General features: G+C 33.2%; 1 protein-coding gene across 1 annotated transcript in view; it reads right to left on the bottom strand.

Annotated features, from left to right (window-relative positions):
* LOC139513593 (mucin-3B-like) overlaps nucleotides 1-18,886 on the bottom strand; it is a 282,396-nt gene that overhangs the window by 166,314 nt on the left and 97,196 nt on the right. Inside the window, exons 57-73 of the mRNA XM_071302236.1 lie at nucleotides 17,838-17,979; nucleotides 17,096-17,545; nucleotides 15,742-15,813; nucleotides 15,047-15,499; nucleotides 13,804-13,875; nucleotides 13,126-13,403; nucleotides 11,469-11,610; nucleotides 10,708-11,160; nucleotides 9,392-9,463; nucleotides 8,697-9,149; nucleotides 7,449-7,520; nucleotides 6,771-7,048; nucleotides 5,136-5,277; nucleotides 4,375-4,827; nucleotides 1,762-1,833; nucleotides 1,067-1,519; nucleotides 267-338 (exon numbers count right to left, since the gene is read on the bottom strand). Of these exons, the coding sequence (XP_071158337.1) occupies nucleotides 267-338; nucleotides 1,067-1,519; nucleotides 1,762-1,833; nucleotides 4,375-4,827; nucleotides 5,136-5,277; nucleotides 6,771-7,048; nucleotides 7,449-7,520; nucleotides 8,697-9,149; nucleotides 9,392-9,463; nucleotides 10,708-11,160; nucleotides 11,469-11,610; nucleotides 13,126-13,403; nucleotides 13,804-13,875; nucleotides 15,047-15,499; nucleotides 15,742-15,813; nucleotides 17,096-17,545; nucleotides 17,838-17,979 (4,129 nt within the window). The remainder of the gene's footprint in view (nucleotides 1-266; nucleotides 339-1,066; nucleotides 1,520-1,761; nucleotides 1,834-4,374; nucleotides 4,828-5,135; nucleotides 5,278-6,770; nucleotides 7,049-7,448; nucleotides 7,521-8,696; nucleotides 9,150-9,391; nucleotides 9,464-10,707; nucleotides 11,161-11,468; nucleotides 11,611-13,125; nucleotides 13,404-13,803; nucleotides 13,876-15,046; nucleotides 15,500-15,741; nucleotides 15,814-17,095; nucleotides 17,546-17,837; nucleotides 17,980-18,886) is intronic.

The following is an 18,886-nucleotide window of genomic DNA, read 5'->3' as shown; positions in this document are numbered from 1 at the left end:
TGGGGATCGAAATTAAATTTCCATAGAATTTTTGATAATAAGGCCAAAATGCAGTTAAATCATTACATTCTCAAATATGTTATAAAAATCAATCGGACAAGGATCGATTTTTTCAAAGCTGCAAGTTGTGCAAAAATGTAAGAATTTGTATAAATATTCATGGAAAACACAATTTTGTATGATAGAAATAACACTAAACCACAAAATTGTATATTAATATATGATTGGCTTTAAAAGTATAAAACCAAAAATATGTTACAACCTACCCGTTGATGTGAGTGATGGGACTGCACTTGTCGTTGCCACAACACTTCCTTCTTTCAATTCAGTGGTTGTACCTGTAAAGTTTCATACAAACACAAATATCAATAACACTTCAATACTTTAAAACTAGCTATTAAATGTGATATTTTAGTTTTAAGTCAATTACTTTAGATGAACAGAAAAAACTTATTTAGTTGATCTTGATATAATGACTTTTCAGTGTTTCGTTTTCTGTGTGTGTTACATTTTAATGTTGTGTTTCTGTTGTGTCCTAGTTCTCTTATATTTGATACGTTTCCCTCAGTTTTAGTTTGTAACCCGGATTTGTTTTTTCTCTATCGATTTTTTTAATTTCGAACAACGGTATACTACTGTTGCCTTTATTTGTATTATATCAAGTATTTAGACAGTTATGACGTAGGTACGTTCAAATAAACATTGATATAATCTCAATCTCAATAATGGCAATCCATTTATATTGCTGTTGGTCGGTTATAGTATATAATAACTTAAAGATTTTCTCACTATAGAGACTTAACTTGTGTAATACAAAGTTATGTAAAAATTCGGAAAAAGCTTACGCTGAATTTGAATTGTTGATTAACAGTATGCACATTTGTTGTTGCCAATGTATATACATATGCAACACTAAATATGAAGTTCAGCCTACAGATTTATTTTTCTTTGCAGATTTATTCAATTAGACAAATGTCAATCCAGAATAAGAGTATTTTTAAAAGCAAAACGTTTCCATTTTACACTTTGATATACTGATAAATTCAAACATAAACCATCTGCATACCTATTGGAGTCACCTGTTTTGTCGACATTCTAACAGGTGTAGTGCGCTCTGATTTCACTTTTTCAGTGGAGTGTACACTTGTCATTTTCATTGATGTTTCAATTGTTGCAGCAACAGGAGTAGTTTGTCTGCTTATCATCTTTATGGTTGTTTCCCCAGTAGTGGGCACAGGGGAAGTAACTCCCTCTGATGAAATAATACCAGTCGTATGCTTGATTTCTCTTGCCGTAGTTGTAGCTTTCGTTTTGACAGCAGGTGTCGTTTTTTCACTCGATATTCCTACAGTGGATTTCGCTGATGACACTTCCATCGTGCTTTTTACTGATGATAGCCCATATGTAGTTGTTGTCTTACCAACAGGTGACGTCACTGGTGATTCCACTCTTACACTCGTCTTAGTTGAAGCAACAGACGGTGTAGAAACAATTGACGGTATTACACTAGTTGTTGTGCCTATAAAGATAAATAATATACTTTAGAAATAGTTTTTGGTGACACCATTCTCTCTGATACATCACATACACTACTTGAATCTATTAAAACAAGCGTTCAAATTCAACTCTCGCTACTTAAGTCTGCTGGATTTATGTTCCAGTTTTAATTTTTGAGTGACAAGCAATTGGCAGGCGATATTTTGTCCTCGTAAAAAAAACTCAGCTTTTAAGTAATAAAACCATATAAATGTTTTAACGTACCCGTTGCTGGGAGTGATGGGACTGCACTAGTTGTTGACACAACACTTTCTACTTTCAATTCAGTCGTTGTACCTGCAAAGTTTCATACAAATACTATAAATCCAGTTATTGAGTGTAATTCGTCAATTATTCGAGATTTACAAAAAAATTAGTTGATCTCTATGTAATGACTTTTAAGTGTTTCATATGATCATGATGATGATTATTCATCAAGTATTTATTCAGTTATGACTTCGATATGCACAATTTAAGTATATACCAATCGGTTTGTATTGCTGTTGATCAGATATAACATATACAGTTGGAAAAAAGTATTGCAACACCAAATTGAAATTGAAATTAAAAAAACACTTTTCATTTTTTTGGGATATAATTTGGTAAAATAGAACTAGTTAAACATTATTTAAGTATCACCTGAGTTTAATCAATAAATATCGACTCGATATTTTTTTATCTGCACATGCAGCTACTGTACCCGTAAACAGCAAAACAGTTGTTTTTATCCTCTTTGTTTTCAACCTTTTAAATAACCAAATTTTTAAAGTTATGTGATTGACACCTTATAATGGGTCCTTGACAACTCTTAACTGCAGCCAGATGGCAGATTATCAGCACAAGGGAAGCAGGGATGTCGATGTAAAAACTGCACGTATTGTTGGTCATCACCATTTCACTATAAGTCGTTTTGAGAATAAATCAGGCAATAAACGCTGTTAAAGACATTTCAAGATAATGAAGACCCCCTATACCATTTGCTAAGGAAAATCAAGCATAATTAAGGTTGGTCAGAAGGAAACCCATTGCATACAGGACAATCCTAAAAAGAGAGTGGTGGCCATACAGGAGCTTTTTAACAAGAACTGTTCGAGATCGACTCATCGCTACTGGTGATCGTGCGATAAGACCATTTCGGAGACCTTTGCTAACGAACAGACACACAGTTTTCCGTATCCAATGTAGTGCAGAGCTCGCCAAAGTTGGAAATTAGCATCGTGGAGGAAGATTCAATGTTCAAATGTAATTCGGTTTATCTTCCATGGCACGATCGTAGCCCAGATTTCAACCATATCGAGCATATTTGGGACACTATTGGGCGGAAAGTGCGCGAAAGGACACCCCAGTTCAAACACATCATGAAATAAACAATGCCCACATCAGAAATGGTTGCTGCTACCTTAGCAACAAATTAGTCGATTTATGGCAGGATTCAGAAGACGTTTAGATGCGGTTATCCGTTTAAATGGAGGCTGCGCACAAAGTACTAATTCTTTGGCGTATTACGATCAACCATGATATGAACAGTCATCTAAGGATTAATTTTGAAATGTCTGACATTGTAAAGTTCGACTACAGTAAAAGTTGTAAAATGCATTTTTTGGTACAAAAAACACTCCATTTTGGTATTAAAATTGTGGTTACATAAATTATTTTTTTTTCGAACATTTTTTGTTCGTTTCAATGCCAATGTTTTCATAAACTATGTTTCAATAATATTGTACACATATTTTATTATATTTCATCCAAAAAAAGAGGCTCATTTTTCAAATTTTAAAAAATCAAGGTGTTGCAATACTTTTTTCCATGTGTATATAATAACCGATCGTTTTTCTCACTATAGAGACACCAATTGTGCAATACAAAGTAAGGGAAAACTATGGCAATACATGATATATACTTAAATGTGACAAAAGACTGATAACAGAGAACAATATGAAAAATAACATACCTAAACAATCATATCAGATCTAGCTTTCCATGCGTTCTTCAAATAGTTACAGAGCTTAATTGTAAGCGATCTAGAACTAGCTTACAACAAACAAGGTAGTTTAAAAATAGAAGGCCATGAACAATAATAGTGTGGCAGAAAAAAAAAACCTAATTGTCCCATAAGCCAGACATACCAATACAAAATGGAATTATTCTCCACACAATGATATTAGCAATAAACTCATCATAGATACCAAGATTGAAATTTTTATATTTACGCAAGATAAACGTTTCGTCTACAAAAGACTCATCAGTGACGCTCGAATCAAACAATGTTTAAAAGGCTAAATAAAGTACGAACTTGAAGAGCATTGAGGACCGAAAATTCCTGAAGTTTTTCCAAATACAGATAAGGTAATCTATTCCTGAGGTAGAACAGCCTTAGTATTTCAAACATTCAAAGTTTTGTTAACAGTTAATTGATAGTTATGAACATGTCAATGATAACTCAAGTCAACACAGAAGAACAACATACAGCATCTCTCTTGGTATTTCAGAGAGGCGACCAACTTCAACATTTAGTTTCAATGTACCATTTCGTAGTTTTGTAAGATGTTAATATTATTAATGTAGCTAAAATTATCAAGACAAAAATCAAGTTTCACACTTCATTTTTCACAATCACATATATCTCCTGACCTTATGTATTGAAGCCCAACCACATTTAAAACAGTTTATATCTATGTAAGACTAAATATTTTTTATAGTGAAGGCAACAGACGTATTTTTCTTTGCAGATTCATGCAACTAGACAAATGACAATAAGGAATAAGGATATTTTGTTAAAAGCAAGACCTTGTAAGTTAACACTGATAATGATCAATATAAAAACGAACGTCTGCATACCTATTGGAGTCACGTGTTTTGTCGACATTCTAACAGGTGTAGTGCGCTCTGATTTGACCTTTTCAGTGGAGTGTACACTTGTCATTTTCATTGATGTTTCAGTGGTTGCAGCAACAGGAGTAGTTTGTCTGCTTGTCATCTTTATGGTTGTTTCCCCAGTAGTAGGTACAGGGGAAGTAACTCCCTCTGATGAAATAATACCAGTCGTATGCTTGATTTCTCTTGCCGTAGTTGTAGCTTTCGTTTTGACAGCAGGTGTTGTTTTTTCACTCGATATTCCTACAGTGGATTTCGCTGATGACACTTCCATCGTGCTTTTTACTGATGATAGCCCATACGTAGTTGTTGTCTTACCGACAGATGACGTCACTGGTGATTCCACTCTTACACTCGTCTTAGTTGAAGCAACAGATGGTGTAGAAACAATTGACGGTATTACAATAGTTGTTGTGCCTGTTAAGATAGTAATTATACTTAGTTTATTCTTTTTGTTAAAAAATACCAGCTTATTTTATAAATAAAGTGACTTTAGTCTTCAAAGATTAAACTTTTTTACCCTAGATACCACAATAAAGTTGTATTCTGTCGCTAATTATATTGCTTCTGTATATACATTGCAATTGTGTCTAAGAAAGAAATATAGTTACATGAATTGATATTTGGTCTGCAAGTCAAAACGATAACCAAAGTTGCGTTTAAAGAAACTCATTGTCATATGTATATCCCAATGTCAGTCCATATTAAATGTAAAATTGTTTTACCTATTTCATGGCATGCAAATATTTTCAGTTGCAGATTTACTGGCTGATAAGAACTTGTCTTATCTTCAGGTGTAATCAGGATTTCAACTTTCTTCACATTAGGATTTCCAGCAACATTGTTTGCACTTTCTGTAACTTTCATCTAAAATAATTCATATGCGTTAAGCTCATTTAAAAAATTTATCAATAGCAATCTAAATTCTTTTTATATTAAGCAAGTTAAGTCTGCCTCGTATCTTGACTTGCGTCTAAGAATTAACAATGAGGGTCGGTTGAAAACAAAACTGTACGAAAAAATAGATGATTTAAGCTTTCCAATTTTAAACTTTCCATTTCTATGTAGCAACATTCCAGCAGTGCCTGCTTATGGAGTATATATCTCCGAACTGATAAGATAGTCCCGGCCTTGTATTTCCTTTCATTATTTCACTGATATATGATTGCTGCTCGCTAGGAAACTATTAAACAAAGAGTTCCAAGTGGGGAAGTTGAAATCATCCCTACGTCAATTTTACGGACGCCATCATGAGTTACCTCACCGGTATAGAAAATCCGTTTCGCAGATAATATCAGATATGTTCTTAATATTGTAAAAACTATCTCGTTCCCATTTCAAAAATGATACCTAGCAACTTAGAATATTCACCAGTTTTTTAATAACATGAGCAATACGTTGGGTGCCATATGTGAAACAGGATCTGCTTACTCTTCCTGAGCACCTGATATCACCCCCTGTTTTTAGTGAGGTTCGTGTTGTTATTCATTAGTTTCTTATGTTATGTTGTCTTGTGTACTATTATAAGTCTGTTTGTCTTTTCTTTTTTAAGCAATGGCGTTGTCAATATAAAAAAGATGTCGTTTGATTGCAAATGAGACAACTTTTCACAAAAGACTAAATGACACAGAAATTAACAGGTCACTGTACGGTCTTCATCAATGAGAAAGGCTCATACCATATCGTCAGCTATAAAAAGCTCCAAAATGACAAATGTAAAACAATTCAATCGAGAAAAAAACGGCATTTTTATGTACAAATATGAAAGAAAAGCAAATATGCAACAAATCAACAAACGACAAACACTGAATTACAGGCTCCAGACTTGAGACAGACACATATATACAGAATTTGTCGTGGTTAAACATGTTAGGGGGATCCCAACCATCCCACTTACCTGGGACAGTGGTGTTACAGTACCACATCAGAATAAACTATAAAAATAAGTTGAAAAAGTCTTCACTCATCGGATGGATACAAATGGAATAACATCTAACAAAAAACCCAAAGTGGACGTGGCCGTAAAAAATATTTTGAGACAGAGCAAATACGATTTGTTTAATTTGAATGTTTTCTCTAAAGGAAATGCACCACGAAATAACTCTAGTTTATTTGCTATCTATTAATTTGAATGTCCATCTGATATCTTTCGCCACTCTTTCTTAATGCCGTTTCCACTGTATATGTATACTACTATTGTATTGATTTAATAAAATGTATGATCTAACAGTAATCGGCACACGACATATTAAACATCTACAGTGTTGATAGCACTCGTACCGTACACTTTTGGAATAACTATTTTGGTGACTATATCAATGGTAACACACATCATAAGGTTTACAGGAACTCATACTTACTGTTCTTTTTATAGTAGTGCCATCAGCATTGAAAAATGTAACAGTGTACGATACTATGTTCTCTGTTGATACTAATTCTACTCTTTGCACAGACTTGGCAATTGAAGGTGTGTATTGTATTACCAGTGTAGGCTTAGAACTCATCATTGGTATCAAACCACCTGGTCGTAAGTTGTCTATTTTTGCCATGTCATCATTTACTTTTATTTCACTAGATGGAATAGTTGTTGGCGACATCATTCCCGCTGATACATCACATACTGGGGTGGAACTTGAAACTATTAAAACAATCGTTCAAAATCAACTACTTATTATAATGTCAACCGGATGCAATACTCCAATTTTAATTTCGAAGTGACGACGAAAATGTTAGAGATATTTTAGTCATAGTAATAGTTCTTTTACCGGTATAAGGGGATCAAAATTAAATTTCCATAGAATTTTTGATAATAAGGCCAAAATGTAGTTAAATCATTACATTCTCAAATATGTTATAAAAATCAATCGGACAAGGATCGATTTTTTCAAAGCTGCAAGTTGTGCAAAAATGTAAGAATTTGTATAAATATTCATGGAAAACACAATTTTGTATAATAGAAATAACACTAAACCACAAAATTGTATATTAATATATGATTGGCTTTAAAAGTATAAAACCAAAAATATGTTACAACCTACCCGTTGATGAGAGTGATGGGACTGCACTTGTCGTTGCCACAACACTTACTTTTTTCAATTCAGTGGTTGTACCTGTAAAGTTTCATACAAACACAAATATCAATAACACTTCAATACTTTAAAACTATCTATTAAATGTGATACTTTAGTTTTAAGTCAATTACTTTAGATGAACAGAAAATACTTATTTAGTTGATCTTGATATAATGACTTTTCAGTGTTTCGTTTTCTGTGTGTGTTACATTTTAATGTTGTGTTTCTGTTGTGTCCTAGTTCTCTTATATTTGATACGTTTCCCTCAGTTTTAGTTTGTAACCCGGATTTGTTTTTTCTCTATCGATTTTTTAATTTCGAACAGCGGTATACTACTGTTGCCTTTATTTGTATTATATCAAGTATTTAGACAGTTATGGCCACAGACCACAATTAATTCCTCTATCAGTTCTTTATAACGTTTTGTATCATTAAAAAAATTGCACCATGCACTTTTGTCAATTTTTTTGTGTGTGTAATGTATAGTCTTAGTCCAAATATATATCCAAAATTCAGAAAGATTGTAACAATCACTTTTACAAATTTAGCCAATACACATCCATACCCCTATTGTAAAGTCAAGAGAGGTTCCGAAAACTGTAAATATGACCTTTTTGCACTTGGGCTAATCTCTCATTCCATATCAAAATCAGTTAAAATACAACATCCAAAATTTAATTTCACCTCTCTTCTTTCATTTCCACCCAAAAAAATCTAAGAAATGAGTGAGGAAGGGAAAGAAAAAAAATTAAGGAAAAATACACTCTATTTAAAAGGAACTATATTCGTAGACAACGAAAAGCGGGGTCATTAATTGTGGTCTTGGGCCTTATGACGTAGGTACGTTCAAATAAACATTGATATAATCTCAATTTTGGCAATCCAGTTATTTTGCTGTTGGTCGGTTATAGCATATAATAACTTAAAGATTTTCTCACTATAGAGACTTAACTTGTGTTATACAAAGTTATGTAAAAATTCAGAAAAAGCTTACGCTGAATTTGAATTGTTGATTAACAGTATGCACATTTGTTGTTGCCAATGTATATACATATGCAACACTAAATATGAAGTTCAGCCTACAGATTTATTTTTCTTTGCAGATTTATTCAATTAGACAAATGTCAATCATGAATAAGAGTATTTTTAAAAGCAAAACGTTTCCAGTTTACACTTTGATATACTGATTAATTCAAACATAAACCATCTGCATACCTATTGGAGTCACCTGTTTTGTCGACATTCTAACAGGTGTAGTGCGCTCTGATTTCACCTTTTCAGTGGAGTGTACACTTGTCATTTTCATTGATGTTTCAGTTGTTGCAGCAACAGGAGTAGTTTGTCTGCTTGTCATCTTTATGGTTGTTTCCCCAGTAGTGGGTACAGGGGAAGTAACTCCCTCTGATGAAATAATACCAGTCGTATGCTTGATTTCTCTTGCCGCAGTTGTAGCTTTCGTTTTGACAGCAGGTGTTGTTTTTTCACTCGATATTCCTACAGTGGATTTCGCTGATGACACTTCCATCGTGCTTTTTACTGATGATAGCCCATATTTAGTTGTTGTCTTACCAACAGGTGATGTCACTGGTGACTCCACTCTTACACTCGTCTTAGTTGAAGCAACAGACGGTGTAGAAACAATTGACGGTATTACACTAGTTGGTGTGCCTTTAAAGATAAATAATATACTTTAGAAATAGTTTTTGGTGACACCATTTTCTCTGATACATAACATACACTACTTGAATCTATTAAATCAAGCGTTCAAATTCAACTCTATTTTATTAAGTCTGCTGGATTTATGTTCCATTTTTAATTTCCGAGTGACAAGCAATTGGCAGGAGATATTTTGTCCTCGTAAAAAAAAATCAGCTTTTAAGTAATAAAACCATATAAATGTTTTAACGTACCCGTTGCTGGGAGTGATGGGACTGCACTAGTTGTTGACACAACACTTTCTTCTTTCAATTCAGTCGTTGTACCTGCAAAGTTTCATACAAATACTATAAATTCAGTTATTGAGTATAATTCGTCAATTATTCGAGATTAACAAAAAAATTAGTTGATCTCTATGTAATGGCTTTTAAGTGTTTCATATGATCATGATGATGATTATTCATCAAGTATTTATTCAGTTATGACTTCGATATGCACAATTTAAGTATATACCAATCGGTTCGTATTGCTGTTGATCAGATATAACATATAATAACCGATCGTTTTTCTCACTATAGAGACACCCATTGTGCAATACAAAGTAAGGGAAAACTATGGCAATACATGATATATACTTAAATGTGACAAAAGACTGATAACAGAGAACAATATGAAAAATAACATACCTAAACAATCATATCAGATCTAGCTTTCCATGCGTTCTTCAAATAGTTACAGAGCTTAATTGTAAGCGATCTAGAACTAGCTTACAACAAACAAGGTAGTTTAAAAATAGAAGGCCATGAACAATAATAGTGTGGCAGAAAAAAACCTAATTGTCCCATAAGCCAGACATACCAATACAAAATGGAATTATTCTCAACACAATGATATTAGCAATAAACTCATCATAGATAACAAGATTGAAATTTTTATATTTACGCAAGATAAACGTTTCGTTTACAAAAGACTCATCAGTGACGCTCGAATCAAACAATGTTTAAAAGGCTAAATAAAGTACGAACTTGAAGAGCATTGAGGACCGAAAATTCCTGAAGTTTTTCCAAATACAGATAAGGTAATCTATTCCTGAGGTAGAACAGCCTTAGTATTTCAAACATTCAAAGTTTTGTTAACAGTTAATTTATAGTTATGAACATATCAATGATAACTCAAGTCAACACAGAAGAACAACATACAGCATCTCTCTTGGTATTTCAGAGAAGCGACCAACTTCAACATTTAGTTTCAATGTACCATTTCGTAGTTTTGTAAGATGTTAATATTATTAATGTAGCTAAAATTATCAAGACAAAAATCAAGCTTGACACTTCATTTTTCACAATCACATATATCTCCTGACCTTATGTATTGAAGCCCAACCACATTTAAAACAGTTTATATCTATGTAAGACTAAATATTTTTTATAGTGAAGGCTACAGACGTATTTTTCTTTGCAGATTCATGCAACTAGACAAATGACAATAAGGAATAAGGATATTTTGTTAAAAGCAAGACCTTGTCAGTTAACACTGATGATGATCAATATAAAAACGAACGTCTGCATACCTATTGGAGTCACGTGTTTTGTCGACATTCTAACAGGTGTAGTGCGCTCTGATTTGACCTTTTCAGTGGAGTGTACACTTTTCATTTTCATTGATGTTTCAGTGGTTGCAGCAACAGGAGTAGTTTGTCTGCTTGTCATCTTTATGGTTGTTTCCCCAGTAGTGGGTTCAGGGGAAGTAACTCCCTCTGATGAAATAATACCAGTCGTATGCTTGATTTCTCTTGCCGTAGTTGTAGCTTTCGTTTTGACAGCAGGTGTTGTTTTTTCACTCGATATTCCTACAGTGGATTTCGCTGATGACACTTCCATCGTGCTTTTTACTGATGATAGCCCATACGTAGTTGTTGTCTTACCGACAGATGACGTCACTGGTGATTCCACTCTTACACTCGTCTTAGTTGAAGCAACAGATGGTGTAGAAACAATTGACGGTATTACAATAGTTGTTGTGCCTGTTAAGATAGTAATTATACTTTGTTTATTCTTTTTGATAAAAAATACCAGCTTATTTTATAAATATAGTGACTTTAGTCTTCAAAGATTAAACTTTTTTACCCTAGATACCACAATAAAGTTGTATTCTGTCGCTAATTATATTGCTTCTGTATATACATTGCAATTGTGTCTAAGAAAGAAATATAGTTACATGAATTGATATTTGGTCTGCAAGTCAAAACGATAACCAAAGTTGCGTTTAAAGAAACTCATTGTCATATGTATATCCCAATGTCAGTCCATATTAAATGTAAAATTGTTTTACCTATTTCATGGCATGCAAATATTTTCAGTTGCAGATTTACTGGCTGATAAGAACTTTTCTTATCTTCAGGTGTAATCAAGATTTCAACTTTCTTCACATTAGGATTTCCAGCAACATTGTTTGCACTTTCTGTAACTTTCATCTAAAATAATTCATATGCGTTAAGCTCATTTAAAAAATTTATCAATAGCAATCTAAATTCTTTTTATATTAAGCAAGTTAAGTCTGCCTCGTATCTTGACTTGCGTCTAAGAATTAACAATGAGGGTCGGTTGAAAACAAAACTGTACGAAAAAATAGATGATTTAAGCTTTCCAATTTTAAACTTTCCATTTCTATGTAGCAACATTCCAGCAGTGCCTGCTTATGGAGTATATATCTCCGAACTGATAAGATAGTCCCGGCCTTGTATTTCCTTTCATTATTTCACTGATATATGATTGCTGCTCGCTAGGAAGCTATTAAACAAAGAGTTCCAAGTGGGGAAGTTGAAATCATCCCTACGTCAATTTTACGGACGCCATCATGACTTACCTCACCGGTATAGAAAATCCGTTTCGCAGATAATATCAGATATGTTCTTAATATTGTAAAAACTATCTCGTTCCCATTTCAAAAATGATACCTAGCAACTTAGAATATTCACCAGTTTTTTAATAACATGAGCAATACGTTGGGTGCCATATGTGAAACAGGATCTGCTTACTCTTCCTGAGCACCTGATATCACCCCCTGTTTTTAGTGAGGTTCGTGTTGTTATTCATTAGTTTCTTATGTTATGTTGTCTTGTGTACTATTATAAGTCTGTTTGTCTTTTCTTTTTTTAGCAATGGCGTTGTCAATATAAAAAAGATGTCGTTTGATTGCAAATGAGACAACTTTTCACAAAAGACTAAATGACACAGAAATTAAAAGGTCACTGTACGGTCTTCATCAATGAGAAAGGCTCATACCATATCGTCAGCTATAAAAAGCTCCAAAATGACAAAGGTAAAACAATTCAATCGAGAAAAAAACGGCCTTTTTATGTACAAATATGAAAGAAAAGCAAATATGCAACAAATCAACAAACGACAAACACTGAATTACAGGCTCCAGACTTGAGGCAGACACATATATACAGAATTTGTCGTGGTTAAACATGTTAGGGGGATCCCAACCATCCCATTTACCTGGGACAGTGGTGTTACAGTACCACATCAGAATAAACTATCAAAATGAGTTGAAAAAAGTCTTCACTCATCGGATGGATACAAATGGAATAACATCTAACAAAAAACCCAAAGTGGACGTTGCCATAAAAAATATTTTGAGACAGAGCAAATACGATTTGTTTAATTTGAATGTTTTCTCTAAAAGAAATGAACCACGAAATAACTCTAGTTTATTTGCTATCTATTAATTTGAATGTCCATCTGATATCTTTCGCCACTCTTTCTTAATGCCGTTTCCACTGTATATGTATACTACTATTGTATTGATTTAATAAAGTGTATGATGTAGGTAAATGCACAAATGTGATCTAACAGTAATCGGCACACGACATATTAAACATCTACAGTGTTGATAGCACTCATACCGTACACTTTTGAAATAACATATGGTGACTATATCAATGGGAACACACATCATAAGGTTTAGAGGAAATCATACTTACTGTTCTTTTTATAGTAGTTCCATCAGCATTGAAAAATGTAACAGTGTACGATACTATGTTCTCTGTTGATACTAATTCTACTCTTTGCACAGACTTGGCAATTGAAGGTGTGTATTGTATTACCAGTGTAGGCTTAGAACTCATCATGGGTATCAAACCACCTGGTCGTAAGTTGTCTATTTTTGCCATGTCATCATTTACTTTTATTTCACTAGATGGAATAGTTGTTGGCGACATCATTCCCTCTGATACATCACATACTGGGGTGGAACTTGAAACTATTAAAACAATCGTTCAAAATCAACTACTTATTATAATGTCAACCGGATGCAATACTCCAATTTTAATTTCGAAGTGACGACGAAAATGTTAGAGATATTTTAGTCATAGTAATAGTTCTTTTACCGGTATCTGGGGATCAAAATTAAATTTCCATAGAATTTTTGATAATAAGGCCAAAATGTAGTTAAATCATTACATTCTCAAATATGTTATAAAAATCAATCGGACAAGGATCGATTTTTTCAAAGCTGCAAGTTGTGCAAAAATGTAAGAATTTGTATAAATATTCATGGAAAACACAATTTTGTATGATAGAAATAACACTAAACCACAAAATTGTATATTAATATATGATTGGCTTTAAAAGTATAAAACCAAAAATATGTTACAACCTACCCGTTGATGTGAGTGATGGGACTGCACTTGTCGTTGCCACAACACTTACTTTTTTCAATTCAGTGGTTGTACCTGTAAAGTTTCATACAAACACAAATATCAATAACACTTCAATACTTTAAAACTATCTATTAAATGTGATACTTTAGTTTTAAGTCAATTACTTTAGATGAACAGAAAATACTTATTTAGTTGATCTTGATATAATGACTTTTCAGTGTTTCGTTTTCTGTGTGTGTTACATTTTAATGTTGTGTTTCTGTTGTGTCCTAGTTCTCTTATATTTTATACGTTTCCCTCAGTTTTAGTTTGTAACCCGGATTTGTTTTTTTCTCTATCGATTTTTTAATTTCGAACAGCGGTATACTACTGTTGCCTTTATTTGTATATTATCAAGTATTTATACAGTTATGGCCACAGACCACAATTAATTCCTCTATCAGTTCTTTATAACGTTTTGTATCATTAAAAAATTGCACCATGCACTTTTGTCAAATTTTTTGTGTGTGTAATGTATAGTCTTAGTCCAAATATATATCCAAAATTCAGAAAGATTGTAACAATCACTTTTACAAATTTAGCCAATACACATCCATACCCCTATTGACAAGTCAAGAGAGGTTCCGAAAACTATAAATATGACCTATTTGGACTTGGGCTAATCACTCATTCCATATCAAAATCAGTTTAAATACAACATCCAAAATTTAATTTCACCTCTCTTCTTTCATTTCCACCAAAAAAAAATTTTAAAATGAGTGAGGAAGGGAAAGAAAAAAAATTAAGGAAAAATACACTCTATTTAAAAGGAACTATATTCGTGGACAACGAAAAGCGGGGTCATTAATTGTGGTCTTGGGCCTTCTGACGTAGGTACGTTCAAATAAACATTGATATAATCTCAATTTTGGCAATCCAGTTATTTTGCTGTTGGTCGGTTATAGCATATAATAACTTAAAGATTTTCGCACTATAGAGACTTAACTTGTGTAATACAAAGTTATGTAAAAATTCAGAAAAAGCTTACGCTGAATTTGAATTGTTGATTAACAGTATGCACATTTGTTGTTGCCAATGTATATACATATGCAACACTAAATATGAAGTTCAGCCTACAGATTTATTTTTCTTTGCAGATTTATTCAATTAGACAAATGTCAATCTAGAATAAGAGTATTTTTAAAAGCAAAACGTTTCCAGTTAACACTGATAATGATGAATATAAAAACGAATGTCTGCATACCTATTGGAGTCACCTGTTTTGTCGACATTCTAACAGGTGTAGTGCGCTCTGATTTCACCTTTTCAGTGGAGTGTACACTTGTCATTTTCATTGATGTTTCAGTTGTTGCAGCAACAGGAGTAGTTTGTCTGCTTGTCATCTTTATGGTTGTTTCCCCAGTAGTGGGCACAGGGGAAGTAACTCCCTCTGATGAAATAATACCAGTCGTATGCTTGATTTCTCTTGCCGCAGTTGTAGCTTTCGTTTTGACAGCAGGTGTTGTTTTTTCACTCGATATTCCTACAGTGGATTTCGCTGATGACACTTCCATCGTGCTTTTTACTGATGATAGCCCATATGTAGTTGTTGTCTTACCAACAGGTGATGTCACTGGTGACGCCACTCTTACACTCGTCTTAGTTGAAGCAACAGACGGTGTAGAAACAATTGACGGTATTACACTAGTTGGTGTGCCTTGAAAGATAAATAATATACTTTAGAAATAGTTTTTGGTGACACCATTCTCTCTGATACATAACATACACTACTTGAATCTATTAAAACAAGCGTTCAAATTCAACTCTCTCTTATTAAGTCTGCTGGATTTATGTTCCAGTTTTAATTTCCGAGTGACAAGCAATTGGCAGGAGATATTGTGTCCTCGTAAAAAAAAATCAGCTTTTAAGTAATAAAACCATATAAATGTTTTAACGTACCCGTTGCTGGGAGTGATGGGACTGCACTAGTTGTTGACACAACACTTTCTACTTTCAATTCAGTCGTTGTACCTGCAAAGTTTCATACAAATACTATAAATTCAGTTATTGAGTGTAATTCGTCAATTATTCGAGATTAACAAAAAATTTAGTTGATCTCTATGTAATGGCTTTTAAGTGTTTCATATGATCATGATGATGATTATTCATCAAGTATTTATTCAGTTATGACTTCGATATGCACAATTTAAGTATATACCAATCGGTTCGTATTGCTGTTGATCAGATATAACATATAATAACCGATCGTTTTTTCTCACTATAGAGACACCCATTGTGCAATACAAAGTAAGGGAAAACTATGGCAATACATGATATATACTTAAATGTGACAAAAGACTGATAACAGAGAACACTTAAATGTGACAAAAGACTGATAACAGAGAACAATATAAAAAATAACATAACTAAACAATCATATCAGATCTAGCTTTACATGCGTTCTTCAATAAGTTACAGAGCTTAATTGTAAGCGATCTAGAACTAGCTTACAACAAACAAGGTAGTTTAAAAATAGAAGGCCATGAACAATAATAGCGTGGCAGAAAAAAATCTAATTGTCCCATAAGCCAGACATACCAATACAAAATGGAATTATTCTCAACACAATGATATTAGCAATAAACTCATCATAGATACCAAGATTGAAATTTTTATATTTACGCAAGATAAACGTTTCGTCTACAAAAGACTCATCAGTGACGCTCGAATCAAACAATGTTTCAAAGGCCAAATAAAGTACGAACTTGAAGAGCATTGAGGACCGAAAATTTCTAAAACTTTTTTCCAAATTCAGATAAGGTAATCTATTCCTGAGGTAGAACAGCCTTAGTATTTCAAACATTCAAAGTTTTGTTAACATATAATTTATAATTATGAACATATCAATGATAACTCAAGTCAACACAGAACAAACAACATACAGCATTTCTCTTGGTATTTCAGAGAAGCGACCAACTTCAACATTTAGTTTCGATGTACCATTTCGTAGTTTTGTAAGATGTTAATATTATTAATGTAGCTAAAATTATCAAGACAAAAATCAAGCTTGACACTTTATTTTTCACAATCACATATATCTCCTAACCTTATGTATTGAAGACCAACCACATTTAAAACAGTTTATATCTATGTAAGACTAAATATTTTTTATAGGGAAGGCTACAGACGTATTTTTCTTTGCAGATTCATGCAACTAGACAAATGACAATAAGGAATAAGGATATTTTGTTAAAAGCAAAACCTTGTCAGTTAACACTGATAATGATGAATATAAAAACGAACGTCTGCATACCTATTGGAGTCACCTGTTTTGTCGACATTTTTGGTGTAGTGCGCTCTGATTTCACCTTTTCAGTGGAGTGTACACTTGTCATTTTCATTGATGTTTCAGTTGTTGCAGCAACAGGAGTAGTTTGTCTGCTTGTCATCTTTATGGTTGTTTCCCCAGTAGTTGGCACAGGGGAAGTAACTCTCTCTGATGAAATAATACCAGTCGTATGCTTGATTTCTCTTGCCGTAGTTGTAGCTTTCGTTATGGCAGTAGGTGTTGTTTTTTCACTCGATATTCCTACAGTAGATTTCGCTGATGACACTTCCATCGTGCTTTTTACTGATGATAGCCCATACGTAGTTGTTCTCTGACCGACAGATGACGTCACTGGTGATTCCACTCTTACACTCGTCTTAGTTGAAGCAACAGATGGTGTAGAAACAATTGACGGTATTACAATAGTTGTTGTGCCTGCTAAGATAGTAATTATACTTTGTGTTTTCTTTTTGATAAAGAATACCAGCTTATTTTATAAATAAAGTGACCTTACTTTTATACCCTAGATACCACAATAAAGTTGTATTCTGTCACTAATTATATTGCTTCTGTATGTACATTACAATTGTGTCTAAGAAAGAAATATAGTTACATGAATTTATATTTGGTCTGAATGTCAAAACGATAACCAAAGTTGCGTTTAAAGAAACTCATTGTCATTTGTATATCCCAATGTCAGTCCATATTAAATGTTAAATTGTTTTACCTATTTCATGGCATGCAAATATTTTCAGTTGCAGATTTACTGGCTGATAAGAACTTTTCTTATCTTCAGGTGTAATCAGGATTTCAACTTTCTTCACATTAGGATTTCCAGCAACATTGTTTGCACTTTCTTTAACTTTCATCTAAAATAATTCATATGCGTTAAGCTCATTTAAAAAATTTATCAATAGCAATCTAAATTCTTTTTATATTAAGCAAGTTAAGTCTGCCTCGTATCTTGACTTGCGTCTAAGAATTAACAATGAGGGTCGGTTGAAAACAAAACTGTACGAAAAAATAGATGATTTAAGCTTTCCAATTTTAAACTTTCCATTTCTATGTAGCAACATTCCAGCAGTGCCTGCTTATGGAGTATATATCTCCGAATTGATAAGATAGTCCTCGCCTTGTATTTCCTTTCATTATTTCACTGATATATGATTGCTGCTCGCTAGGAAGCTATTAAACAAAGAGTTCCAAGTGGGGAAGTTGAAATCATCCCTACGTCAATTTTACGGACGCCATCATGACTTGGCTCACCGGTATAGAAAATCCGTTTCCCAGATAATATCAGATATGTTCTTAATATTGTAACAACAATCTCGTTCCCATTTCAGAAATGATACCTAGCAACTTAGAATATTCACCAGTTTTTTAATAACATGAGCAATACGTTGGGTGCTATATGTGGAACAGGATCTGCTTACTCTTCCTGAGTACCTGATATCACCCCCTTTTTTTAGTGAGGTTCGTGCTGTTATTCATTAGTTTCTTATGTTATGTTGTCTTGTGTACTATTATAAGTTTGTTTGTCTTTTCTTTTTTTAGCAATGGCTTCGTCAATATAAAAAAGATGTCGTTTGATTGCAAATGAGACAACTTTTCACAAAAGACTAAATGACACTGAAATTAAAAGGTCACTGTACGGTCTTCATCAATGAGAAAGGCTCATACCATATCGTCAGCTATAAAAAGCCCCAAAGTGACAAATGTAAAACAATTCAATCGAGAAAAAAAACGGTCTTTTTATGTACAAATATGAAAGAAAAG

Source organism: Mytilus edulis, chromosome 2 (assembly GCF_963676685.1).
Source record: "Mytilus edulis chromosome 2, xbMytEdul2.2, whole genome shotgun sequence".
NCBI classification, from domain to species: Eukaryota; Metazoa; Mollusca; class Bivalvia; order Mytilida; family Mytilidae; genus Mytilus; species Mytilus edulis.
Note: the sequence above shows the minus strand (reverse complement) of the source record. Positions and strands in the feature narration are given on the sequence as shown.